The sequence below is a fragment of the Sebastes fasciatus genome, chromosome 14 (genome assembly GCF_043250625.1).
Source record: "Sebastes fasciatus isolate fSebFas1 chromosome 14, fSebFas1.pri, whole genome shotgun sequence".
Taxonomy (NCBI): domain Eukaryota; kingdom Metazoa; phylum Chordata; class Actinopteri; order Perciformes; family Sebastidae; genus Sebastes; species Sebastes fasciatus.
The window spans coordinates 17,471,216-17,498,947 of NC_133808.1; the positions used below are offsets into that span (position 1 = coordinate 17,471,216).

At 39.3% G+C, this 27,732-nt stretch overlaps 3 protein-coding genes and 1 long non-coding RNA gene across 6 annotated transcripts in view; 2 read left to right on the forward strand and 2 right to left on the reverse strand.

The window, feature by feature from the left end:
* col28a2a (collagen, type XXVIII, alpha 2a) overlaps positions 1 to 4,103 on the reverse strand; it is a 20,261-nt gene extending 16,158 nt beyond the window's left edge. The window contains exons 1-6 of the mRNA XM_074659345.1: positions 3,933 to 4,103; positions 3,562 to 3,708; positions 2,768 to 3,342; positions 2,246 to 2,266; positions 2,061 to 2,120; positions 221 to 274 (exon numbers count right to left, since the gene is read on the reverse strand). Of these exons, the coding sequence (XP_074515446.1) occupies positions 221 to 274; positions 2,061 to 2,120; positions 2,246 to 2,266; positions 2,768 to 3,342; positions 3,562 to 3,700 (849 nt within the window). The 5' untranslated portion in view covers positions 3,701 to 3,708; positions 3,933 to 4,103. The remainder of the gene's footprint in view (positions 1 to 220; positions 275 to 2,060; positions 2,121 to 2,245; positions 2,267 to 2,767; positions 3,343 to 3,561; positions 3,709 to 3,932) is intronic.
* Positions 4,104 to 6,114: 2,011 nt separating this feature from the next.
* LOC141782716 (uncharacterized) lies at positions 6,115 to 8,355 on the forward strand. Its single transcript, XR_012597161.1, has 2 exons — positions 6,115 to 7,841; positions 7,989 to 8,355. It is a non-coding gene; the product is annotated as an uncharacterized LOC141782716 (long non-coding RNA).
* On the reverse strand, positions 7,357 to 13,182 carry LOC141782715 (coiled-coil domain-containing protein 89). The gene is made up of 8 exons (XM_074659356.1): positions 12,803 to 13,182; positions 9,949 to 10,388; positions 9,601 to 9,731; positions 9,384 to 9,520; positions 9,216 to 9,292; positions 8,666 to 8,765; positions 8,467 to 8,566; positions 7,357 to 8,299 (listed from the first exon to the last, which is right to left on the reverse strand). Exons 1-7 carry the CDS (start codon positions 12,860 to 12,862, stop codon positions 8,480 to 8,482), a joined length of 1,032 nt encoding a protein of 343 aa, XP_074515457.1. The 5' UTR covers positions 12,863 to 13,182; the 3' UTR covers positions 7,357 to 8,299; positions 8,467 to 8,479.
* Positions 13,183 to 15,344: 2,162 nt separating this feature from the next.
* Positions 15,345 to 27,732, forward strand: part of lrp2a (low density lipoprotein receptor-related protein 2a) — a 60,143-nt gene continuing 47,755 nt past the window's right edge. For 2 of the 3 annotated variants that reach the window (XR_012597162.1, XM_074659357.1), the window contains exons 1-11: positions 15,345 to 15,657; positions 21,101 to 21,208; positions 22,327 to 22,449; positions 22,627 to 22,743; positions 23,141 to 23,251; positions 23,386 to 23,499; positions 23,600 to 23,716; positions 24,291 to 24,434; positions 25,041 to 25,160; positions 25,668 to 25,796; positions 26,265 to 26,434. Coding sequence is in view for 2 of the 3 variants with exons in the window: in XM_074659357.1 (XP_074515458.1) it covers positions 15,360 to 15,657; positions 21,101 to 21,208; positions 22,327 to 22,449; positions 22,627 to 22,743; positions 23,141 to 23,251; positions 23,386 to 23,499; positions 23,600 to 23,716; positions 24,291 to 24,434; positions 25,041 to 25,160; positions 25,668 to 25,796; positions 26,265 to 26,434 (1,551 nt within the window). In the remaining variant the exon portion in view is untranslated. The remainder of the gene's footprint in view (positions 15,658 to 21,100; positions 21,209 to 22,326; positions 22,450 to 22,626; positions 22,744 to 23,140; positions 23,252 to 23,385; positions 23,500 to 23,599; positions 23,717 to 24,290; positions 24,435 to 25,040; positions 25,161 to 25,667; positions 25,797 to 26,264; positions 26,435 to 27,732) is intronic. The other variant, XM_074659358.1, reaches the window with a different exon arrangement.

Here is a 27,732-nt window from a genome sequence, read left to right on the forward strand (position 1 = left end):
CAGTGTTTACTATTATTATACATTTTTTTTTAAAGTTTTACCAAGTGCTTTACAATTTACAGACATTGGATGACCCAGTTCAGAAGGCCTGACAACTTTTTTTTTCTCCAGAATTCAAACATAGAATTTGGAGCACTCAGTAAGTGTTATGTAACACCTGACAGAGCCTGCATGCCAGCTAAGAAATGTGTAGTCCACATGTCCATCAAAAAGCACACACCTTTTGCCCTCTAAGCCCTGGGGCTCCATCATCTCCTGAGCGACCTTTTTTCCCCTGGAGAATGAAACAAAGTCAGGGTTAAGTTGATTAATTTCTTCCACTGACATTTTGCTCCACATTGACAGCTCGCTCACATAGTATGTTGAAACCATGTTGAACCATGTTGAAAACGTATGTTCTGGTTTTCTTTTCTCTATGGTGTAAATAGTGAACTCATGATTTTGTTTTATCAATGCAGTGTAATTTTATGTGGCATTCAAGTACAGTATGGTAACCTGTCAGCAAAGTTAAAGTCGTACTCAAACGGCCATGAAGATCATAGGGAAAAAATAACATCACTATCTTCATCCTTTATATGAAAAATATGTACTGAGGGAGGCACAGAAGATTATGAACATCCCAAAACACATTTTAAACACATAATTTGAGGTGTTGCCTTCAGGTCAACGGATCAGCCAAATTGCGGCTAATAAATCGGTACAAAACTTAATTAATTCCATCCTCCATCAAAATATTAAATAGCAACAAGTGGTAGTACTATATGATTTTATTTGGGGACTAAGATATTGCGATTTGATTATTTATTATCTGGTTTGATTAAACCTGGTTTTATTAATTGACACTGTTGTTTTTTATTGCTTTGTATTGTTCCAAAGAACGCCTGTCAGAGTCTCACACTGAATGAATTTAAGCATGTTTAAGCATGAGTGTATGTATGTATGACCATATGATCTATGACGTGCTATGAGTGCATGTGCATTTTGACTTTGTTGGCAAGTGTATTGTGTGATGCAGCAGCTTGGAGCCCTAGACAGTTTTCCCTGTATATCTTATCTTATCACTAAAGACAAACAGGTCTATGACCCATAACCTGAAAATAAAAGTTATCTTGACCATGTAGATGCAAAGTGAAAGTTTCCTTGTCTCTAGGCGGGCATTGTTTGAGAAAGACAGAGGGGAAAAAGGTAACTGGGCTGATGTCTGAATGTGTGTTATATATGATGGATGTGAGGGCGGTCTGACAGTTGAAGTGGGCATGAGGTGTCTTGTCCACAAGGCCAGGGGTCATTGTCTCGAGCTGCACCTGGACGGTGTGTGTCAATTGCTATCCACCTGAAATCACTAGTTTGTGGCCATTCAACTAATGAGAGCAATTATGAGAGCCTCTTCGTCCGAGTGTAAGAATCCGAAGAATCTCTCTGAGGAGAAAGCACCTGGTTAAAGGCCACGCAGCTGTCTGTCAGTAACCTGATTATCTGCCAGGTTTGCTGGAAAGCTTGACATAACCTGAGCTCTTTATTAGTGTGAGTGGATGTCTAGAGCGGGTCTTCTTCTAGCGTCACACAGAAATTACAGTATGTGTAATATCTGGTGCTCCATAGTGAAGTCCTTCTATCCCTGCGTAACCGACCGCGGCAGTAAGGGTGGTATGGGAGATTTATGGTGGCCCAAGGTCCGGCTCTAAATGCGGTGCCTCTGGTTTCCATGGGGCACATTTTATGTTACATGAGAAATGCCCAATAACTGTCTAAGACAGGGCACAACAAACATAGCAGACCACTGTCTCATTTTCCTGTCTCCATAGATTTTTGCTTTGAGAATGTGGGGCAGCACCACCTATCCACTTATTCTGCTTATGCAAACGCCTGCAAGCTATACTGAGGAGAAAAAAGCAAGTAATTATCCTGATTGTTGAAAACTGCACAATTACCATTCCTAAAATATCAGGATCATGTTAGATTTCTCCGCACAAGATTTCAAGTATCCTTTCTTCACACTTCAAAAAGAAACTGCTCTTTGCTTGTGGAGTAATTTGAAAAGTTTGAGGCTAAATACTCACCGCAGGCCCACTTGGTCCCCTCTCTCCTTTCTCACAGGCACATCTCTGAGCCAGAGGGCACTTCAGAAAAAGATAAATGTTTGCTAAGCTGTCACGAATGTAATTCTATACACTCTCACCTAATTACACATTATTAAATGTCAAAAGCTTCTGTATACTAACTGTCTAGTTGTAATAATACTCACTCCTTCATCAGCCAAGCCAGTCTGCAAAGAAAACAAAAGTTGATTAATATCTTCCAGGATTTGAATCGTTGCAATATTGTAGTCCCTCATGAGATTTGTTCAGTCGTTGCTTAGTGGTGCAGATTGGTCATGATCATTTAATGTAGCACCATAATTGCAAAAAACAACTTTTTTGTGAAACCAAAGCTGTAGCCACTTAAACTTGAATACTTCAACATTTAGCCAGTGTAATAAATAAATGTCTAAATGCAAGCCATGTGAGAAATTCTAGGAATCCTGGGGGATATGTTCATGCAGATGTCAAACAGTATTTTTCTAAAGCTGCGTAAATAGCCTAAAATCCAGAGCTGTCATATAGGCCTTCTTTCATTTGTTTCTCCAGAGCGTTGTCATCATTCCATCTCTATAGGAATACCTGAACAAGCCTGTCCATGTGTCAACTCCGAATAGATCCTCATTCAAAGCAAATACATCACTTTTCTTCTCAATGGTGTTCTGCTGAAAGACAGGTATTATACTCACAATCTCAGTGACGATTTTTTCAACAATGTCTTCGTCCTGTAAATTGTGGAGGAAGTGGGAGGCCGGGGAGCTGGCGAGTAGACGGAGCTGGGCCACATTGGTTGGCTCGTTGGCTTCCCGGGTGATGCCCAAAGTGAAGAATCTGACGCCCTGGTTCTTGGCATCAGCAACAGCAGAGAAAATGTCAGGGTTCCTCGGGTGGGAAATACCATCTGTGAGCAGTACGGCCACTTTGATGCTGCTGGGACTGGATTCCTCCAGGTAGATCCTGGTCATATTGGTGATGGCATAGGTGGTGTAGGTGCCGTGCCCAATGTAGATGATGGGAGCAATACGGGTCTTGAAGTTCTCTGTGCCCTTCCAGTCTCTGAAGGTTTGCTCTATGATAACATGACTGCTGTACTGGAGCAGAGCCACCCTAAAGCTCAAATTGCGGCCATTCTGCAGCTGTACTCCTTGGAGTCTGTCCACCATGTTCACGGTAAACTGCTTTTCCTGCTCGTGATTGTCCTTGGCGCTCTCGGAGCTGTCCAACAGGAAGGAGAGCTCCAAGCTACAGTCCTCATCCAGGATGGCTGTGTGCACACAGAACAGGATGAAGGACTCTCTATTGGCAATGCAACATGTATTTAACTTCATGTCAAAATGATGCATTTTTTTCTTACAAGACATGAACAATACATGAATATAATACTGTAGCAACAGGATGTTGTTGATGTATTTCCTGCACCAAAGGAATTGGTATTAGAATAAAAATATTTCCATTCATTTTATTTTTCTATTCATTGTTTTACCTTGTCCATCATGAATATTTGCAGACAGATGTTTGGCCCTGGATTTCTTGCTAGTTTTCCTCTCTTCTTTAACTTCTTGGGCCCAGACGCTGGTCAGTGCTGTGACCAGCAGCACCAGTGTAGAGGAGGGGAACATCATTGTCCCAACTATGGAGAAAAACAGCAACAACAAATCAAAAATCAATCAATTTTACTCTCCACAAAAGTAGTTTCTGCATCAAATCAGAGTGGATGAAGTTTGTGCATCCATACATTTTATCTGCTAAGTTTAAAAACATTTTAGAAAACAGTCAAACAAAAGATTGCTGAATATTATTTTGTTTGGGTATATCCTTAAAAATAATTGAGCAATTGTTTTCTCATCAACTCACAGTCCAACCTCCTTTGGAAATGCTGCAGCTTCTAGTCTTTCAGTGTTCTATTCCGAGTGCAGCCCAAAATGCAGACTTGAAGAAGGTAGCAGGAACAGCAGAGGACCAGAGTGCACAGTGAGCTCCAGTTAGCTCATTGACTGAACAGCAGCAGCAGCAGAACTAGTGTCAGTCATTCTGTGGAGCAGAGAGTGAGAGACCCCGAGACACTCTCACTCCTCCTTTATAAGGAGGCACCGACACACCAGACTCCCACTCTGCCCTCAGGGCAGGCGAACTGGGATGTGTTTGCAACCGTGAAGCAATGTTGTGTGTAGATGTATACGTTTACAAGGGGGTAACTAATTCCTAAATACCACAGAATTATAGTAATATTTCTTGTTTTTATTGAAAAATTACAGAACCTTTTTAACTGCCAGCAAACTCAGTTGATACACCAATATATTTCAACTTTTTTTTTTAACTCACAAGCTTGACCTAGTACTTTTTAGATCTAAACTCAAGACTTTTTTATTTAGATTGGCTTTTATACCTAGTAGCCCGGTGACATTTTTCCTGTGCTTTTTATGCACCTTTTTATGATTTTTTGATATGTTATGTTTTTATTCCTGTTATTTCTTGATGTTAATGTAAAGCACTTTGGGTGCCTTTTGGTTATTATAAAGGGCTATACAAATACATTTTGATTGAATGATTGATTGAAGCTTAATTCTGCTTATTATCTCAGTATTTTCTGTGATGGGATAAATTGCCTGTGATGATGTATTACACTTTGGATGATATTGGTTTAAAGCAGTTTGTTTTGACCATAGCGAGCAGGGATGAGTGGGATAGTTATGCAATCTGAGAATCTGGCATAGAGTCAGCAGTATTTTTTAAAATCCCAATTATTTAAATCTGTTGAAGTCAGTAAACATTGCAGAAAAATGTTGCATATAAACTACAATAAGGTTACATCAGAATAAAATAGCACAAAAATTGCAACGATTAAATGGGGTTAAAAGCGTTTTTTAAGAGGTGATATAAAAAGTGGCATTGATGCTAGCATAAATTCCACAGGTAGTGGGGGGTTCAAGCTTAGAGGCCCTAATGGCAAAGGCTTGGTCACCTTTGTTCCCCGCCCTGACTTTACATGACTGTAACCGCCCTGCCTGAGGAAAAAGAGATTTTCTAAATAAATTATAAAATCCCTAAGCAATGACAACTAGTGTAGAGATGCTAGAAAAAGATCAATTCAGTCCTGTTGTTTTCAACAGTGGATGATCACAGTATTCTCAACAGAAACCTCAACTGACTTTAGTGCACTAGATTTACCTTCTGTCGGCTATTGTGATTTGTGTCCTTTAATTATACTTTAGTGAAAAGGGTGGTTGCAACCAGTAGGCGAGTGACACGCAATATATCTTAATAACTGGATGCTGTAGGTGGTAGTTCACCTTCCAGACCCTAAAAGATGACCATCTGACCATTCACTAGTAGAGGTGACCTTTTAGCGTCCTCCTCCTGGTGTGGTTGGAGATGGGGCTGATCCTGTGCAGACTGGCTGAGGATTCATGGCTGCCTGCTGTGAGGTGAAGAGGCTTTGTATCGAGAAGGCTCCAGGCAAGAAGTAATTAGAGGAGACTCTCTTGACACAAAGGAATGTTGCACTGAATGATAGCTTGGCAAAATCCACCCCGTCACTTTGCTCTATGATGAATGACATCCATTCATCGTGTTCCCATGTGCTGCAGCAACATTTGTAAGTTGTGAAAATGATTGTAAAGTTAGGTTGTCCTTCATGTGCGTCCATCACTCATTGACTATTAAGTTTGCCGTGTTTTTTTTTAGAATTGTTGTGTTCAGTTACATATATCAAATAAAGAAATTGTAAATGGTAGACAAGGATTAGAGTCTAATATATATATAATTATATATATATATATATATATATATATATATATATAATTATATATATACATCCTGCACAATTTGTTTTACTTTATTTTGTTATTATTATCATTATTATTTATTTATTTTTTCAATTTATATATATATTGTATTTGTATGTACAACCTATTAAGAAATTATTGTTTAGAATAGGTGATGTCATCTGTAACTTTGCACCTAGTCCTCTGAATAGAAAAAAAATATATAAAGTAAGAAAAAAAATATTGCAATGACAGGTTTTCTTTTAATTGTATTCATCACAGACTTTGAATAGGTTTGTACAGGTATGTAAAACTTGTAAAAAAAATAATGCATATATTTGTAATATACAATATTATCCAAATTAGTAACTAGTAAATAGTTAGAATTTCTGATTTGAATGAATGCTGAATTGTATTACTGATGTACATCTTCACATGATCAGAGTATAAATTTGATGTATGGATTCAGATTCTCCACAAGTTATATTTTACAAATGGCCAAATCTCAAAGAAGAAGTGTGAAAAACACTTGAAAAATTGAAACCTGTCTTCTGTAACAGAAGGGTAGAATATACAGGTGTGAAATCCACAGTATTGTATTTTCATTAAAACCACAATAATTATGTTCAAAGCAAGAAATAATTAACTTCCGGGCAATATTCAAGAAATGTTTTGTGACAGGGAGGTAGGCGTTATAATTTAAGAGGAAAATTGAGTTTTTAAAAAGCATTGTGTTCGTACAACAAAGAAGAGTATAAGTATTTCAGTCTGTGGGGTGGATTTGTGGAATGGGTTAGGTGATGGGTTGAAGCGGAACACATATATAAATAAATTTAAAAAGCTATACAGAAAATATATTTTTGGGAGGTATATGGTTGAGGAAGAGTTGTGATAAGGGTTGGTTTATATCTACTTTTCAACTCCGGATGAATATGTGGATTGTAAATAAACTTGGGATGATGTTCATATATTCAATTTGGGATGTAAATAAATCTAGGATAGTTTTTATATTATATTATATAATCATTCTATGATATATGAGTTATTAGAGGAGAAGTGAGAAAGGGGTAGGGAAATATAAGTTTTACTTCTACCTACTCCTTTTCGGACACTATTACTCTTGTTTTGTTTGTTATTATTTTGTATCTGTTTTTATTTAGTTTTATGTTCGAAATAAAGTCATTCATTCATTCATTCATTCATTCATTCATTCCAGTGAGGGAAATCTTATTAGGCAGGTTTGTGCTGCCCTCTTCTGGTAAAGGAGGGGATAAGAAACGCGCATGCTCAGACAGCCCTTTAGTTTAACAGTTGCAGATCTCTCACAGTTGTGTGCGTGTACATGGTGTTCATTCACCTGCAGCCATCTTAACCATGTTGGGTGCTGTGGGACGGTGCTGCAGGAGAGTCTGCAGGCTTTTAAGCCCAGAATCAACTCTCTAAAGACAATCATGCAGCTCTTTCTTCGACTGAGTGAATAAACTTTTTAAACATGGGCAATGCTACCCAGGAAAGTATTTGAAGTTTTGTTTATTTGACTTGTATTTTTAATATATCACATGCACATGTTAATCCTTGTTTACTATCTGTAGGATGTTTTGATTTCTCAATTCGAGTTGCTGCTGTCACATTTAAAGTCACTTTTATTACGTTGCCATTAATGTGATTATTATGGAAGCCCATTTCTGCCACTGTGATTAAAAAAAAAAAGATTATATCTCAATATTTTGATTTACTATCTCATTATTTTGACTTAGTATCTCATAATAATGAGAAACGAGATAGTCAGTCAAAATATTGTGATACTAAGTAAAAAATAATGAGATAGTAAGTCAAAAATAATGAGATAATAAATCTAAATATTGATATACTAAGTAAAAAAAAATTATAGTAAGTAAAAAATAATAATAGTAAGTCAAAATATTGAGATAGAAGGTCAAAATATTGAGATACTAAGTCAAAATATTGTGATACTAAGTCAAAAATAATGAGATAGTAAGTCAAAAATAATGAGATAGTAAATCAAAATATTGAGATACTAAGTCAAAAAAAATTATAGTAAGTAAAAAATAATAATAGTAAGTCAAAATATTGAGATAGAAGGTCAAAATATTGAGATACTAAGTCAAAATATTGATATAGAAAGTCAAAAATATTTTGATACTAAGTCAAAATATTTAGATACTGAGTCAAAATATTGAGACAATAACTCATTATAATGAATTATAGGAACTTTTTTTTGTTCATCACAGTGGCGGAAATTGGCTTCCATAAGATGTCCTTTTTCTGTCGTTGTCCTTTCAGGCCGGGGTTACGCTACCCCAGCTGACCAGGCATCACCGGCCAACGGCCTGATAGTGGCTGTGATTGGTGCTGTGGTGGATGTCCAGTTTGATGAGGGCCTGCCTCCTATTCTCAATGCGCTGGAGGTGGCTGGTACGTGAGAGCAGGCCGGTGCTGGAAAGGCCATTGAAACGTGAAGACAAGATTAAAAATAACATTGTGATATCTTTTTTTTTTGTCACGGTTTGTCGTTTTTTCATTGTTGATACTGTCAGTGAGCAAACATTCTTGGTGAAAATAATGTTTTAATGAAAACACTGGTAAGAAAACACAACACTTACATGATGCTTAAGTTTAGCCAATCATGTGGCGAAGCTTCTTATTTAACTCCCTTTCTTGTATAAGGAGGTTGGTGCTGTGTTCTTTGAAGGCTTCAAAATCCTGTAAAAATAATGGCAGAATAAGATATGCTGAGCATGTTCTCAGCTCTATATGAGCCACTGACGATCACACTTTTCAATATTGCAGATTTCAACAAACCTTTTTCAGCATCCCATATTTTGTCACGGATTCATCAAGAGCAGACTGGAGAGACTTCACTTTACTATCTGCATTAACAGCTTCTGCTTCCCGTTCAAACCTGAGGCAAGGTCATGGACAAATATAGTCAGGGACAATACTTGTTAACCTTGGATTTTTATGCCTCTGTGCCAGCAACAGCCGTGGCCGGAGGCATTACTGTATATTTTCGGGTTGTCATGAACGCGATATCTCACGAACACCTTGAGTGAATTTCTTCAAATTTGGCGCAAATGTCCACTTGGACTCAAGGATGAACTGCTTAGATTTTGGTGGTCAAAGGTCAAGGTCACTGTCACCTCAAAAAACACATTTTAGGCCATAACTCAAGAATTCATATGCTAATTATGACAATTTCACACAAATGTCTAACAGGATAAAATGATGCAGTGATGACATTTTGGACAGACGAGGATGTAACCTGCAACTTGATGGGTTGGTGGAGGCATACAACCGCAAGGTGGTAATTCTACTTCAGAAAGCAGTAGTGTGTTGTTGATGCACAATTTACCTGTCCTCTGCTTTGGCCCGGGCCTTTTTCTCTTCTTTCCATTTCGTCTCCAGTTGCTTGATTTCCTCTTGTTTCTCCTGTATTTAAGAACAATTTGTGTGTGCATGAAGTTATTGGTTCATCAGAGCTTTGACTTCAGTGAGGAAAACAAATACTCTTTTTAATCACCTGTATTACTTTCCCTCTTTCCATAGACAGACGCAGTAATTTGTCCTTCTCTTTGGTGATGCTTGTTTTGCTTTCTCTCATGTTGATTTCCTTCAAAGCATTCTCTTCTTCAGCCTTTTGTAGCTTCAGCTTAAGGTCTGATTGTGGAGAGAAGGCCACAAGTTTACAAGTGTCTGTACTTTGTAGCACTTCAGAGAATGATACGTTGACTACCCACCATTGCACATCTTTACAGCATCTCTGTTTTGTTGCTGAGCATCATGCAATTGATCACTTAGCGATGCATCCTTGGCTTGATGCTGAGATTTTTGTTCCAGGAGTTTTGACTGGCATCCAGCTAATTTCTCCCTTAAAGATGGATTTAAAATAAAGGTATTCAATTTAGAACAACACAGAGAAAGGTTTCAGCTTTTTAAACGCTCACATTTGAATGTTTGGCAGTTTTACTGGATAAATTACTCACAAGATCAAAAGATGATTAAAACTGCTTTTGATTAATTTTCTGTCTATCGACCAATAGATTGACCTTTCAGCACTATTAATAACTGACAATAGTTCTACTTACCGATATTCCTTCTCCGTATTTGTGTATTTCTCTGTCAGCTGTTTGATTTCTTGCATCAGTTTTTGAACAAACACTTCTTTCTCTTGTAATTTGTGGGAGAAAAGAGTTTCATTTTCTGACTGCAGCTGTTTGTTTTCCAGCTTTAACTGGGCATTGTGGTTTTTGTGCTCGTCCATGAAGGCAATAATTGCCTGATTGTTGTCAGCTAAAACCATAAATCTCTTCTCTAATACCTCTGACTTCTTTCTTTCACCGTCCAGTTGTTTCTGGCAGTCTGTTACTCGGCCCTCCAGCTCTATATTGATTTTTCTCAGGGCTAGACATTGGAGAAGCACCTCATCTGCTCTCTGTTTCAACAAGCAGATCAGACTTGACTGTTGCTCTATCCTAGACCGCAGCATCCTTGTCTCTGTTGCATCGTCCGCAGAAAGGCCGCAAAGCTGGGAACAAGGAAAAAGGCCCTGTGTTAAAACATGATACAGTACACAGGTGCTTTAGGCAGCTTCTTAATAAAGTTATGCTGTGTTTGGACAAGGACCTGACTGATACTGTTTATATGAGGCTGATAGTGATATCAACATTTGGGCCCTTTTCACAGCAGTTATTTTGACATGTCATAGTAGGGTAAACACACGTATAATTGATCAAATTAATTATGATCCTGTTGTATTTAGAGTCCCAGCTGTTCCAGTGAGCCAGCATGCACAATACCAGGGTCTGGGTCCGGCTAAATGGAACAGGGCCATAGTTTATGTCATTAATTTCACCTGTGTTTACCCTGCAGTGACATGGCCTATTGTGATCAAGATATGAACCGAAGGAGACATTTTTCAACACGTGAAAAATAAACTTAAAGTGCTCTCTGGTAGACCAACTATGTAAAGATAGATAGATAGATAGATAGATAGATAGATAGATAGATAGATAGATAGATAGATAGATAGTAGCTTTATTGATCCCGAGGGAAATTCAAGTTTCCAGCATCACAGTTCCATAGTGCAAAACATGTTAGTAAAAAGGCAGTAAAAAAGTTAGTAGTACAAAGTACAAAAAAATATACCAGATATAAAAATACAAGGAGATGAAGAAAACTGTTAAAACTGATTAAGTGCACGGTAACAGCTGTGATACACGACTATTAAAAAAAGTGAATATAGTGCAGAAGAGACTGTTAAAAATGAATATAGTGCATTATTATCTGTCCTGCAGACCGATGACACTGTACTTGCAATTTCTTGTTACTTATCAGGTGACATACACGCCAATACATCTAATAAGCTAATATCAGGCTTTAGTTTGGACAGTCAGTGGCACAACCTCAATAGTAGATATATGTTTATATATATTGCTAATTTATACAGTTGGGTATAGTTTTATTTGAAATAATTTAACTTCATAAGCTCATATTTTGTATATGAATTACTGTCAAATAAAGCTTGACAAATAAATGTAACTGTTAGTGGAGTAGAAAGCACAATATAGTGGAGTACAAAGCACAATATAGTGGAGTAGGAAGCACAATATAGTGGAGTACAAAGCACAATATAGTGGAGTACAAAGCACAATATAGTGGAGTACAAAGCACAATATAGTGGAGTACAAAGCACAATATAGCGGAGTAGAAAGCACAATATAGTGGAGTAGGAAGCACAATATAGTGGAAAGCACAATATAGTGGAGTAGAAAGCACAATATAGTGGAGTACAAAGCACAACATAGTGGAGTAGAAAGCACAATATAGTGGAAAGCACAACATAGTGGAGTAGAAAGCACAACATAGTGGAGTAGAAAGCACAATATAGTGGAGTAGAAAGCACAACATAGTGGAGTAGAAAGCACAACATAGTGGAGTAGAAAGCACAATATAGTGGAAAGCACAACATAGTGGAAAGCACAATATAGTGGAAAGCACAACATAGTGGAGTAGAAAGCACAACATAGTGGAGTAGAAAGCACAACATAGTGGAAAGCACAACATAGTGGAGTAGAAAGCACAACATAGTGGAAAGCACAACATAGTGGAGTAGAAAGCACAACATAGTGGAGTAGAAAGCACAACATAGTGGAGTAGAAAGCACAATATAGTGGAGTAGAAAGCACAACATAGTGGAGTAGAAAGCACAACATAGTGGAGTAGAAAGCACAACATAGTGGAGTAGAAAGCACAACATAGTAGAAAGCACAATATAGTGGAAAGCACAACATAGTGGAGTAGAAAGCACAACATAGTGGAGTAGAAAGCACAATATAGTAGAAAGCACAACATAGTGGAGTAGAAAGCACAACATAGTGGAGTAGAAAGCACAACATAGTGGAGTAGAAAGCACAACATAGTAGAAAGCACAATATAGTGGAAAGCACAACATAGTGGAGTAGAAAGCACAACATAGTGGAGTAGAAAGCACAATATAGTGGAGTAGAAAGCACAACATAGTGGAGTAGAAAGCACAACATAGTGGAGTAGAAAGCACAACATAGTGGAGTAGAAAGCACAACATAGTAGAAAGCACAATATAGTGGAAAGCACAACATAGTGGAGTAGAAAGCACAATATAGTAGAAAGCACAACATAGTGGAGTAGAAAGCACAACATAGTAGAAAGCACAATATAGTGGAAAGCACAACATAGTGGAGTAGAAAGCACAATATAGTAGAAAGCACAATATAGTGGAGTAGAAAGCACAACATAGTAGAAAGCACAATATAGTGGAAAGCACAACATAGTGGAGTAGAAAGCACAACATAGTGGAGTAGAAAGCACAACATAGTGGAGTAGAAAGCACAATATTTCCCTGTAATGTTGAGAGTAACGTTAACCTAACGTTAATAAGTTGTCAATAAGTTTTATACATACCTCTGTAGTGTTGCCCTCCACCTTCATGAAGCTTTCTGCATTTCTCTGTGGAGTTGCCATGAGTATCTGTTGACTTTCACATAAACGAAGCGCTTACTCTCAGTTTTTACACATTTATCTAAAGTTTCAGTTGCTCGGTTGCTAAGGCAACATCTCTGAGCTGTGATTCATTAGAAGCAGCAGCCTGTTCGGCCGCACGATGGAGATGTTGGGCTTCTGGTCAGTCGCTAGCACTGTGAAGGTGTGTGGACCATTTAACAAGACAACATAATCATGGTGGAAGAACAAGTAACGGTAGTTTTATTCATTATGTTGCTTTAACAGGTGTTATGTGTAGCTTATTGTGTCCCGTCGATATGTGTCCCCTTTACCTAAACCGGAACCAACCGTAACTACCGAGGGGGGCGCTGTCATTTCAACAGGTAGGGAAACACTATTCGATAGTGATGGGAATTCAGGCTCTTTTTAGTGAGCCGGATCATTTGGCTCAGCTCAGCGAGAAGAGCCGGCTCTTTCGGCTCTTCGTTTTACCACTTCAGCCTTTTATAATTTAAAATTTAGCGCAGTTTTGACCTATGATTAGTATGTGTGCACATATATCACTTAATTTATTCAATATAATTATACTAAACATTATAATTTCCAGAATATCATCATTTTACATGCTGCTTCATTTCCGACTGTCACTCATCTTGTCGGCTATTCATGCACTGCATCGCAACGCAACGCAACGCATCGCAATGCATCGCAACGCAACGCAACGCAACGCATCGCATCGCAACGCAACGCAACGCAACGCAACGCATCGCAACGCAACGCAACGCAACGCAACGCAACGCAACGCAACGCAACGCAACGCAATGCAACGCACTCCTCTCTCTCTTTCTCTCCTCCTCTTCCTCCTGCTCTGTACCTGTAGACCATCAGCGCGCCACGCAACCGTCCGCCCCTCCCTGTTTGATGGTATGATCGTGGTCTGTCACCACCTGATTGGTCGCACGGACGTCATTAAGACAACATTCAGTCACAGTCAGTGCATGGAGTGCCAGTGGTGAAGATCGTCCTATCATTCTGCCTTGAATTAAGTAAATAAAAAAATAAAATAAAAACGTCTCTAGGACGGGAGCCGGCTCTAATCGTTCACTTAAAAGAGCCGGCTCTTTGAACCGGCTCGTTCGTGACCGACACATCACTACTATTCGACGGGGAGCAGACTTCGACATAACACCTGTTTCCAACTGTTTGGTACATATCTTTTACGAGAAAGAAGGTCTTAATATTACGAGAATAAAGTCACAACTTTACGAGAAAAAAGTCGTAATATTACAAGAATAAAGTCGTAATATAACAAGAATAAAGTCATAACTTTACGAGAAAAAAGGCGTAATATTTCAAGAATAAAGTCATAACTTTACGAGAAAAAAGTCATGATATTACGAGAATAAAGTCATAACTTTACGAGAAAAAAAGTCGTAATGTTACGAGAATAAAGTCATAACTTTACGAGAAAAAAGTCGTAATGTTACGAGAATAAAGTCATAACTTTATGAGAAACAATATGTAATATTACAAGAATAAAGTCGTAATATAACAAGAATAAAGTCATAACTTTACGAGAAAAAAGGCGTAATATTTCAAGAATAAAGTCATAACTTTACGAGAAAAAAGTCATGATATTACGAGAATAAAGTCATAACTTTACGAGAAAAAAGTCGTAATGTTACGAGAATAAAGTCATAACTTTATGAGAAACAATATGTAATATTACAAGAATAAAGTCATAACTTTACGAGAAAAAAAGTCATAATATTACAAGAATAAAGTCATAACTTTACGAGAAAAAAGTCGTAATATTACGAGAATAAAGTCATAACTTTATGAGAAAGAAAGTCGTAATATTACGAGAATAAAGTCGTAACTTCACGAGAAAAAAAGTCATAATATTACAAGAATAAAGTACTAACTTTACGAGAAAAAAGCTGTAATATTACGAAAATAAAGTCATAACGTTACGAAAAAAAATTAAATAACATAAAATTACTACTTTATAATATTATGACTTCATTCTCATAATATTACGACTTTTTTTTCCGTAAACCTTTGACTTTATTCTCGAAATCTCAGATTTATTTATTTTTCCTCAATATGGCCCTAATACTACCATCGTACCGTCGTACCATAGACCTACAACAATGATAAATAAAAATGAAAATGTAAACAAAAAAACAGTTATTCATTTCCACTTATTTCTTCCACTGGAGAGGAGCTAAAGAGCAGCATGTGGCTCCGGAGCTGCAGGTTGCTGACCCCTGGTGTAGGCTAATGTGTAGGATACTACACTCCTACATGATTTCATGTTGTGGCTGTTGGGCTATATGTCCAGCTTGGTGTGGGGAAGTACTCTTTTTTAAAAAAATCTATTACTCCTATCATTATTTTTCCTCCCAAGCCTGGTGTGCACCCTCCTAATTCCCAGAGCTAATAAACAGTGTTGATAGCCCTCTAGCTGTGAGTGAAAAATCACTGGCACTCGGGACAAGTCGTGCCTGGCTGCTGCATGGCATTATGCAGATTCCAGGGCTATCCAGAGGGATTTATCCTGGAGGGCCGAGGCTGTTCCTGTGCTAGGGGGAGCGGCTGTCCTGGCCTTTGTGCACGCCCCTTTTCATCAACTAGCGGGCCAAGAAAGACAGACAGAAGAAAGCAAAGCAACAGCATCCCAGCACAGCCCCCCAGTCCCTGCAGCTCCTCCATCTGCACAGCGGAGCTGGACGGACCAGCCAGAATGTGGAGAGCACTGCTACTTCAACTCTTCCTCGTCTTCTTATGCTGTGTTAGATGGTGCCACTCTCAAGGTAAGAATTTTTTTTATTTTCCTTTTACACTTTTTTTTTTTTTTTTTCACACAGTCTGTCAGCTGAATGATTCATTGAAGGACCTGCAGAGTTGTTGTGCTGCTTAGGGATCCACTAAGTGCACTTGTTGCTCATCAAAACAAACTGTGGAGGGAAATTACTGCTGAATTAAAAATGCTTCTGTATTTATTGATTTTTTTTTAGCACATAACAATTAAGTATCCATCCAAAAATCAAACTAAATCAACTAAACACATGGGAATAACCTTTTTGCTCATCAAAACAAACCAGTTACTATGAAAGGAAATTGTTGGTGAATTAAAAATGCTTCTGTATTTATTTATTTTTTAGCACATAACAATAAAGTATTCATCCAAACTAAATCAACTAAACACATGGGAATAACCTTGTTGATGATCTAAAAAAAGGCACTATTATAATGGAACTACACAACCACTTTCAGTAATTTTGATGTGGCCACTATGTAATGTTATTCTGGCTCCAGAGCTAAATGTTTTACCACATAGTATTACTTTAAAGGTTGAGCACAAAGCCGTCCTCAGACAGATTGGAAGTTCTCTTGAGGAACTTTTGCCTGAGCTTTACTGTTGCTAGGTAACAGAAAAGAGCATGTGACTTACAGACAATCTGTGAGGACTGAGAGCTACTGGTACAAATCTCATTCAGTCAGTGGAGCAAGATTTTACGCCGCAAACCACCACTAATTCAAACTTGATTCCAGCTCAAGGAAGACCTTTATTTTTTCTCATGAGGCAGACAAAACAAATGCTCAGATACGGCTCTTTATGGCATGACAGTCTTGTGTTTGTCTCTTGTGTTTGTAGCCCCGGCTAGATCCTACTTCTCAAATTGTAATCTGCTTTCTTTTTGCTCAACCCTTAGTATGTAAGCTCCTTAGTGTGAATCAAGCAACTAATTACACTGCAGCTGCTGCAGAATGGAGCCATTTCTACCTAAGGAGCAGTTTGAAGTTAACTAAAAACTGTACCAAGAGTAAGGGCATACATGGCTGCAGCTTTCTTTTTATTTATTATAAAATATCCTGGACCTATTTCCTCACAAAAACAGAAAAAGGTGGACTGTCCACGCCAAAAAAGACAACGTAACAGACTGTAGCATTTAGAAAATTCACTTGGCATTTCCTTTGAATTACAGCAGCCACAGTAGCTGGTAGCTGACATTTACTGATGACAACTGAAGTGTGTACAGAAGGATGACTTGACTAAAAACGGCAGACTCTCAGTAGACTTTGTCACGTTCATGGTGATCATTAGCTTGGATTTGTTGTGATTAACAGACAGTGATGTAGATTGTTTTAATAAAATTCATAGACAATGAATTTTTAATAACCATTCCATGTTATACAGAATATCAACTGCTTCCTGAAGGCTGTCTTTTGGTCTGTCACTTTATTTATGTAGTTTTACTATTAGTATAAGAAAATATCAAATGTCGTCATATTATGTTTTTTGATACTGTATCGGTTCTCAAAAACCCTGTATACATTTTTTATTAATAGTTTACATGCAAAGATTAACTCAGTCAATACTTTATTTCATTTGCAAATATATGCGCCCTCTCAGTGTATGCAACCTCTCAAAGTAGTGCTATGATGTTGGATTTTACATGGACTGTGATAAATGCAAATGCAGATCCCACTGTTCTAATTGCATTTTTACTCTTTAATACATATGGTGGTGTGTTCTTTATACTATGACAGTTTTCCTAAAATTAGATTTTTTAAAAATCGCAATACATCGCCTTGCTTATTGTATCGCAATATATTGCAATATATAGAATCGTTACCCCTGTATCATGATAAGTATCGTATTGCCAGATTCTTGCCAATACACAGCTCTATTTACTATGAGGGCTCAGGATACTTTGTCTAATCTCTGCTTGATCCTCCACAAAAAAATCCTTTAGTTTGATAATTGTGTCTTCCATGACCTTCTGTAACACATTACCCAGCAGCCCTTGGGCTTGATACTGCTGCAGAATGCTTACACTGGCATTAATAGCTAATGTGATCTAATGTGACAGTCTGAGGGGATTTCACGGTGCTGGTTTGTTAACCATCCTCTGCTGTTTTTGCTGTTCCAGACAGGTTTTGTCACGAAATTGAGTTGTTTTCTCCGTTAATCATTGGTCAGTGACATCTTAATAACATATTAAGTGCACTGTAAGAACTTTAATGGTGTTAGAAATTAACTTTTTTATTTCACAAGAGGACTATCAGACAAAATAATGAAGACAGACATGTTTGTTAATGTAATTGTAGTCTGCTAGTATTGTGGTCAGGTGTGGGGCTTGACTGCCTTGATCTGATCACACCTATTAATAGTTTTGAGTCTTTAATGATTGTAAAAACTGTTTAAACTTTTAAACTTGGCCTGCACATGCATGTTAAACCTCACACATGCCGGCTTCTTTCCGGCTCCGGAGCCTAAATCCTTGTGCAACAGTTACACTGCGTTAGTAGCAGGAACACAGTTGGCACAAATTGAGAGCAACTCCTTTCTTTTCCTGCAGCTCCCTCAGTCTAGGTTACAGACGCTGATGATGGAGTTTAGCCTCCAATAAACCGTTGGTGAGCTGTAACTCAATGTACAGAGGAAAAATAAGTTGTCTTTCTCATTGCATTGTGACAACTTAATTTATGATTCTTTTCACTCATGCTCTTGTTAAGGCACGTACCAAAAAATCATGTTGAGTATTCCTCAGTTCTAACCACACCAAGGCTTTAATCCACACTCTATTTATTCCTCCCTTTTGCTCCGGCTGCCAAAGCCCCTCGGTTTTTCACTGTTTTGTGTGTAGCAGTAAGAGCCAAAGTCACTTGTTTGGCAATTGACTGCATTCTGCTGCATTGATTTCCATATGAAATAGGCAGCAGCACTTCGCTCTGACAGCATGGATGGGTCCAGCGTTTCATGCTGCCAGCAGCCGTTTTCTCCACTTTTCTCCACACGCATTCAGTGATTCAGTGAGTGCAGAGGGCTGCGCCAAAACAAGACGGCATTGATGAAAGCTTTCACGCGCCCCACGTGACAAGAAAGAGATGTTTCAGTGGTAGTGGACAGGTGTTTTCTTAATGGGTGGCCACGAGAGGGGAGCTTATGTTCCACTTTTGTTTTACGTTATCGCAGGAAGTAAGCCTCACTGTACTCTCCTTTCTGCTGAGTACTTTTTTAGGGTGACACTTCCAGTTATGAGTTTGCATCCCTGCTGGCACCTCTTTTGTGCCATTGTGATTTCCCAGTGGGGTTTAAGGCGTATGGGGGGCTTCATTCTAATGAAAATTCCTCTACTGCTCTTCTTTGTTGGGCGTCCTCATCTTCCTGTATGGATAGCGCGGTGCTCTCTCCTGCTGTGGGTTTAAGTTGCTAATTAGGAAAGACAAGGAGGGGAAAGGAAAACATTAAATTACACAAAAACACTCAAACAAAAAAGCACTGATCATCAAACTCAGATTAAACATTCTTAATAGCACTTTTGCAACATTTACCCTGGCTTTTACCTCCAGTAATATTGATTGAAATAGTGAAATTGCGACTTTGTCTCGATGAAGACATATAAATTTAAGGATTAAGGAAAAGTTACAAAGAAGACGTTCTTTTCAGATTGTAAGAGGAACCCTCGAACAAGATAGTGCCGTTGAAAGGTTCAGCTTCAGTGTATCTGTCACCTTTCCCAGAAGTAATGCTGTCAGGAAACACTGGCGGCATTTGGAAGCCTCCAACAGATTGGTTTCTCTTTGGCACATGTGTTTTTAGGTTATCAACCTAGGTCTGAACGTATGTCAGTAGTAAAACATCTTTGTTCTTTTCCAAAGCAGATTTTGAATAATGTTATTTCATTCGTTTGTTTTACAATTTTATTTTATTGTTACACATTTGTTCAGTTTGATAACATAATTTAATTTCTATTTTTAGAACTGTGTGGCCCTCTACAGACAACAGTTTTGTCTGGACATTCAAGACATAAATGTATGAATAAATCCGCCCTAAATTGTCGAGAGAAATATTGTATTTTTGATAAATAGAGCAGCATCTCTTAGCCGTTCGTATACTGTATGCCACCCTGCTGCCATGCTATAGATGATGCTGAAACCTCGGGGATCACTTCCTTGCAACAAAGGCTCCCTTTGAGCAGATTGTGAGCAATTTTATCATTAGTAAACTGAGGAGGAAAAAAAGGTTTTGCTTCCTGGATAGCTGCTGAAGGAGTTAAATATGCAGCTTGTTTTCCTGGTTTTTGGTCGTAAAGCAGTTGGCCGTTTTGTTGGCTAATTAATCTGAGACAAGAGCGTACGTGGCTTTTAGTGCAGTAGCACAGGCAGTGACCCCGCAACTGATGTGGAAGTGATCTACCTTTAAAAGAGAGCATTACATAAAGGAGATGATAAACCTCTGACTCGAAATACAATCAACTCCTTATTCACACAGCATTTATAAGGTTTGTAGGCATTTTTGGTAGTTTACCTTTAACACATTACATTTTTTGCTCAGATAAACACACATTTTTTTGTCACAGCATGTGTCTATAATTCCCTATAAGCTATTATAGTGGAATTGTAGAGCTGTAGCTATGGGGTACTGCAGGATTTGATTTTAGATAACTAATATTTTGCAAGCGTAGGAAGCTATTTCATTACGAATGAAGAATGTTTCCAAAATGCTGCATAAGACAGGGCAGAGATAGACCACCAACCCCAAGCGAGCACCACCAATCACCACCTCACAGCTCTCCTCACGAAGAATTTGGGTTGAAATGGTTGCGGTACCACCCAGTACCACTATTTATTCCAATTACATTTCAGACCGGACAGGAACAGCATGCACCATAAATCAGGCTGTCAGAGAGACAATCAGAATTGCACATTCCTATTTGGACGGGTCTGACGGAGTGCTCTGCCACTGAACTATGCTGCCTGAATCAATCTCTCCTGGAAAACGTCAGGGAAGGTAGAGTGGTGCTACCTTATCTCTACAGATGCCACTCAGTGAGAACATCAAAAGGAGGCTCGGGATGAGTGCGGTGCAGATTGTGTAACGTTTGGGGGGGGATGGCTGGCACGCTTGTCTCCAAGGCTTGTCAATGCTGTTAACAACATGCTTCATCAGTGGAAGGCACCCCTTCCCTCTTACACCATGCTTTTTTAATTAAATATCGAGTATTTAAGGATTTATCAATTATCTTTTAAAAAAAAAATTCTCCTTGCCTCTAGGACCCAGGATGGACAGAGTAACATGTTTTGGACATCATTAAATAATTATAAAAACTCAAATAATAATAATACATGAATCAACATTAAAATGGCAAAAACATTGATGGATAACTGTGGATAAACATTCTGATAGCATGTAAGAAACAGCTTGAAATCAAGCACTGAATGATGAAAAATGGTAATTGTGTTTAGGATGTGAGTCGGGGCAGTTTCGCTGTGGGACAGGTCGATGTATACCAGGTGACTGGCACTGTGACGGCACATCAGACTGTGTGGATGACTCTGATGAACACGACTGCCGTGAGTTACTCATTATATTGCACTAACAACAACAGAGGCCAACAGAGTACCTGAGAGGGTTGGGATATTTAGTATAATGCTTGTTGGATGTGTCATTTCAACCTGAATTACAGCAGTGGTGGAAGAAATACCTAGATCCTTTACTCAAAGGAACAGTGTGTCTTGGAAAGGGAGGAGTGAGCGGAGGGGTATTCAGTTGGTTGCAATCTGCAACCATGCCGCTAGATGCCGCCAAATCTCATACACTGTACCTTTAAAGTCCCTCTTTCAAAATTTAACTTAAAGGACCAGTGTGTTACAATTAGGGGGATCTATTGGCAGAAATGGAATATACTATTAATAAGTATGTTTTCTTTAGTGTATAATCACCAAGAGTCATGTTTTTCGTTAGCTTCGAATGAGCCCTTCATATCTACATATGAAGCAGGTCCCCTCTCCGCGGAGTCCGCAATGTTGCTCCGCCATGTCTCTACAGTAGCCCAGAACGGACAAACCAAACTCCTTTCCTGCTTGAGCTGGAGTCGATAACATTACTTGCTCCTGACACCGCCGCTCTCTCTCTCTCACTTCACCACTCACTTCCCACATACACACACACTTTATGCACTGACTCTGCTCCGAATGACCTACACTACTCCTACAACAACTGGCTCTAGAGAGGGCCATTCGCGTTTTCGCGGCGGCCACTGTAGCTCTCCAACAAGCTTGGCACACGGGAGAGGCTTCAGTTGGTTGCAATCTCCTCCCCTCACCGCTAGATACCACCAGATCCTACACACTGGACCTTTAAAAACCAGAAGTATTATCAGAAAAATATACTTTAACTATCAAAAGTAACAGTACTCCTCTAGGTTAATGACAGTGCATCCATCATATTTTACAATTTTATGTTTTTTATATAAAATCTTAAACTGCAAAGTAACTTTAGTGCTTTAAATGGCTGTTGAATAAAAAGTACAATATTTTCCAAATACATTTAGTGGGGCAGAAGTATATAGTAGCAAGTACAAGTAACTCAAAATTGCCCTAAAGTACTTTACTTGTGCATAGTAGCTTTCTACTGCTGGATTACAGTCAACTGTTTTAAATACTGAAATGCTCTGTGTGTGTTCCCACAGCTCAGGTAACATGTGACAGCAGTCATTTCCAGTGTTTGAGTGACGGCGAGTGTATCCCTGATGTGTGGGTGTGTGATGATGAAGAGGACTGTGAGGACGGCTCAGATGAGAGGCATCACTGCCGTAAGTACATTTTGCATTATTAGCAATTCTTCAGGGGAGCTTATAAATGTTTTGTGGAAAATATATTATACCAATTGTATTTTGAACAATATGTATCTACAGTACAAGGAGATAACATTTATATAAGAACTATGTGAATTAAACCTTTCTATGTGCTGCTCTCCAATGTGTCCCCAGCTGGAAGGACGTGCACCAGTGGGCAGTTCAGCTGTGGCAACGGGGCATGCATCCCAGGAGAATACCGATGTGACCGTCTGGCCGACTGCTCAGATGGGTCTGATGAGAGAGACTGCCGTAAGTCTTCTCCGGGGTGGTTTCCCTTTTTTTTGTATTTCAGGCTCCTGTGGCATTTTAATCAATTTGTTAAGATTAAGAGGCTCGCTGACTGACAGAACGGGCCACAATATGCTTCTTGTTGTCAGAGGTTGATTGCAGATTCCTTGGTGGATTAGTCAAGCTGAAGTTCAGCTGCTATGCTATTATTGTGCCGACATGGTAGACTCGCAGCACTACACACTGTGGTAATCTCACAATTGCATAAAGAATGCCGTGGCGACTGCTGTTGTCATGGTGTTGGCGTTAAATTTTCGTCCATTCGCCGAGCTTTTCACCTTTTAAAAGCTAAAGAGAACACAGTTGTCAGGCTGATTTGAATGAGTAGCGTTGCCCTGATGATGATTTAATCTTTCAGATTACCCCGAGTGCACGCAGCTGAGGTGTGCTAACGGGGCCTGCTACAACCGGACCCAGAGATGTGACCAGATACTTGACTGCCGTGATGGCTCTGATGAGGCAAATTGCAGTAAGAAGCCAGTTCATTTTAGTGATAAACACATTGAAAGCCATTGTTGAGCTTTTCCACAAAGTGCAACCTACATAACAGTATCATCCATAGCATGACATCATCACCAAATAGATATTTTTTCTTTTCTTTAGCACAGCACTGCAATACGGGCCTGTTCTCGTGTCATAACGGGGAGTGTGTTCCTCAACGCTACGTCTGTGACCATGACGATGACTGTGGAGACCGAAGTGATGAGCAAAACTGCAGTATGTAGCCTCTGTCGAAACCACACTGTCTTATGACTCTTATCTTCAGCCAGATAGATGTACTTAGTGTCTGTATTGATAATCTCCACTTCACCTGCAGCATATCCTACATGTAGAGGGAACTACTTCACCTGCCCCAGTGGCCGCTGTATCCACCAAGTCTGGGTTTGTGATGGAGAGGATGACTGTGAGGACAACGCAGATGAAAAAGGCTGTGGTATGGATGCAACCAGTTGTTTTAAGTCTTGTTAACTTTTTGCTGTAAGGACCAGAAACTTAAAGACACTTGGCTGGTTAAAGAACACTAGAATGTGTAACAACTCAAGCGCGCTGCGTGAACCTGATTCATCTCCAGTCTCCATGGTTTGTTCGGGCTAGCAAGACGCTATGCCTGTGCTCCGTTAAGTGTGTTATTCAAATGCCTCTTTGTGGCACAAGATCACGCAGCCCCCCCAAAGGGCTTTAGAATTCCTCCACACGGCTGTGAAGAGTGTGTGTTTTTAGAAGATGGGCTGCAGAAGCCCTCTGAGCCCCCATGTGACCCCCTCAAAGCTCCAATCCCCTGCATCGATTTAAAGTGACAGTAATTTCCCTGACAATAAAGTCCCGGTCACAATTTTCATAAGATCAGCAGCACATTCCTGGGGAGATAAGGCTGCATACACACCTCACACACTTCATATCTTTTCATTCTCAACAGTCTAATATCAGGATAACTCTCTGCTGCTCTGTTTTCTGATTTCCCTTTACTATGTGTAAGCCTGCACAGACAAAATTTGTTTTGTCTGCAGATAATGTAGCGCGGGAGTGTTACCCAGGAGAATGGCCCTGTCCGTCCTCTGGCCTGTGTATCCCTATGGATCAGCTGTGTGATGGGACGACTCACTGTCCCGATGGAGAGGATGAAACCAACACCACTGCTGGGCGCAACTGCAGTTAGTACCATCACAATTCTAATATCAACGAAGCTGAAGTGCTATCGATGTCGTGTGTGGAGTTTACAAGGGGACCCAAACGCAGAGTTACAGGCAGAACAGGAAGTAGGAAATAAAAGCAAGCTTTAATAGAGCTGAAAAAATCCAAACAACAAAAGGCAGGGAGGGGAACGAAGTACAGGGAAACAAAGTACAAAAGAACAAAACCAAAAATCACAAACCAGGGAAACACGGGGAACACCAGGATCAGAGCAGGAGGTAACAGGTAACACGGAGGTCAAGGTAGATGGGGCTGGAGAGACAAACGAACCGACAAGGACAGAGGGGAACACACAGGCTTAAATACAAGACATGATTACACACAGGTGAAACAGGGCGGGGCAGACAATTAACAAAGGCGGGAAAACAAACAAAGGCAGGAAGTAAAACCAGACAAGACACAGGAGGAGTGAATTACAAAATAATACAGGAAACTGGAATGAGAATATAAAAGAAACCAAACACAAACCAAAATCACATAAACATAACTAATAGCAAAGACTGGCACAGCCAGAACATGACAATTGAAGTATATTAATTCACGAATTTGGTTTCTGTATTGGTCAGGTATCTGGAGATGTGCCTCTCTGAGCTGCGAACATCGTTGTCATGCTTCCCCTGATGGAGGAACCTGTTCTTGTCCCTCTGGATATATTGTCAGCAGCAACGATAGTCGCTCATGTATAGGTATGTATCCATCCATGAATTTACATCACCCTTGCCCTATGATTGAGATTATTTCTTATAATAAATGGGGATGTTCAATGCTTTTCCATGTAATAGAAAGTCAAAAAAAAAAACTCCACATATTAGGAATGACAAAAACAGTCCCTCACACAATGATATACAGACCCACTACTAATTATGTTTACATATCACAAGTTTTATCACAATACAATACTATATCGATTCTTTGGACAACAATACGATATTTGCTGATATCACAAAGTCTTCCAAGATATGATTTCAATACGATTCAATCCAGGGGCCTGCGATTGATGTGAGATGATATCATATTTCAGGACTCATAGCTGAATTAAAGAGAAATGAGGGGGAAGGATAAGAAAGCTTTGTTAATTCACACCTCATTACAGCTTCATGTTGTTTTAAAATGTGTTAAAAGTGCAATTTGACTCAAACAAAACATGTCAGTGTTTAATCCTCATCTGCTGTGATTTTGATTTCACGCTGAAGACTTTGACGACTGCTCGATGTGGGGCGTGTGTGACCAGCTGTGTGAGGACCGCATAGGCTCCCATCGCTGCAGCTGTCGAGAGGGCTACGTCCTGGAGCAGCACAGACACTGCAGAGCCGACGTCTCAAGTGAGTGTCACTTCCTCTCCGTTTGAACAGATTCTCTTACATACAGTGTGCTGAGATTTTATTTTGTGTGAATGATCAATCTAAATGAGGCCCATTAGCATTGGCCCCTTTTCCTGTTTGCCAACCACTGTGGCTGCTTTACTGAGCGTCTGCACTGCTTTCTGGTGCATTGTTGCGTACCTAATGTTGTTTTAGTTAGTCTCTTGCCTTTGTGGAACATAGAAGAGTTGACTGAGAGGCTGACCTCTCTGCCTTTTAGCTTTAGTGAAAAGAGTGTGTAATGACAGTGGCTAGAAAGTACTCCACCTTCAATAGTCTGAGTCATAGGTCTGAATCAATGTGCTTCATTCTGTAAATTTCCACTATTTTAGTTGAGATAAAAGTATTATAACCTGACAATTTCAAATTACTTTGTTATGCTGTGTTTTGTAACTTGTTGTATTTTGCCTGTAACTTGTTGTACTGCAGCTGGAGTCCCTTCCTTGATATTTTCGAATGGCAGAGACCTGCTAATAGGGGACATCCATGGAAACGGCCTGCGCACTTTGGTTCATTCACAGAACAGAGGGGTTGCAGTGGGAGTTGACTTCCATTATAACCTCCATAGGATCTTCTGGACTGATACCATTCAGAATAAGGTATTTTTTTTTATCCAATTTCCATATCCAATGTTGAAATATTGTTACGCCAGGGTAAAAGAGTTTACGGGAGTAGACCACTTTCTTGTTTGAGGAAATACTTACGTTAGATTGGACCTGCAGGAGGGAATTCTTCCAGTTATCCTGTAAAATATCAGCAATGTTGATACTATAATAATGGGATATCTGTTGGCTCCTTTGCGGCTGGGTCATAATGAAGGGAAGTAGATGTGGAATGGAATCCAAATGGCCTAATCTTGAAACCTGTCCGATAGCCTGGTATGATGTTCACATACCAGGGTGCAATTTTTGTAACTCGATCTTGTTCGAAGTAATCATGCTGTATTTGTTTTCAGTGCCACCGTCCATCTATAAGCATTCTTTGGCCAGCTAAAAAGTCTTTGTTCAGCCTATGCTTTGGCTCCTTAATGGTTTGAACTGCAGCCACTGGGCTGAAAGGCGAGGACACATCTCTGACTGGGCATCTGTGTGTATCAGCCGCCTCCATGGCAGCATGTCAGATTAAAAGTAGGCAAAGCACAAACAGGGCATGTGAATGGAACCAGAAAGGTTAAACTGTCAGGCTATTTCCACATCTTCAGTTTCTCTTTAAACAGGTCAGTTGAAAATCCTGCATTTTAGATGCCTGGATCTTCTTTCAGTAACCCCCTAACCAGCTGCAGAGTGCCAAGGCATCCACATTATAGTATCGGTAGGGTGGCAGGTTCAGAAAACCACTTTACAGGCTTCACAGAAATGTAACAAGACAGAATCATCAGACAAGCAAACAAATAATCTCTCTCTGCACTTTTTTCTGCTTCCTAAAATGTGTTTCTCATTGTTAGTTTTACATTCACGACTGTGACAGCTGTTGACTGACATATACTTTTCTTAAATCATCCTCTTTCTTTTAGGATAGGTTCACGTTCTTACAAGTCTATTTTAAAACAATTCTCACATGCCCATATGTGCAGTGAAATAGTTTTTGTTTGCTATAGTTGTTTCTCCTATTCATACTGGCCATAAAATGATCCCCTCTTAAAGCAGTTTCAATTTAAAGGTAGGATTGGTAGTGCTGTTCAAACACTGCATTGTTATATTTGTTTATTACACAGCATTGTTGAATACTCGATTCTGATTGGTCAATCACGGCATTTTACGGTCTGTTATTTCTTTATAGCAGACCACTGCTATGTATAACAGACCATTGCTATGGACGCAGTTCTGATGTCGGACTCTGGCGGACCATTCTTGTGTCAAATTATTGATTTCTTAAGTAAGTAGCCGTGTAATAAGCG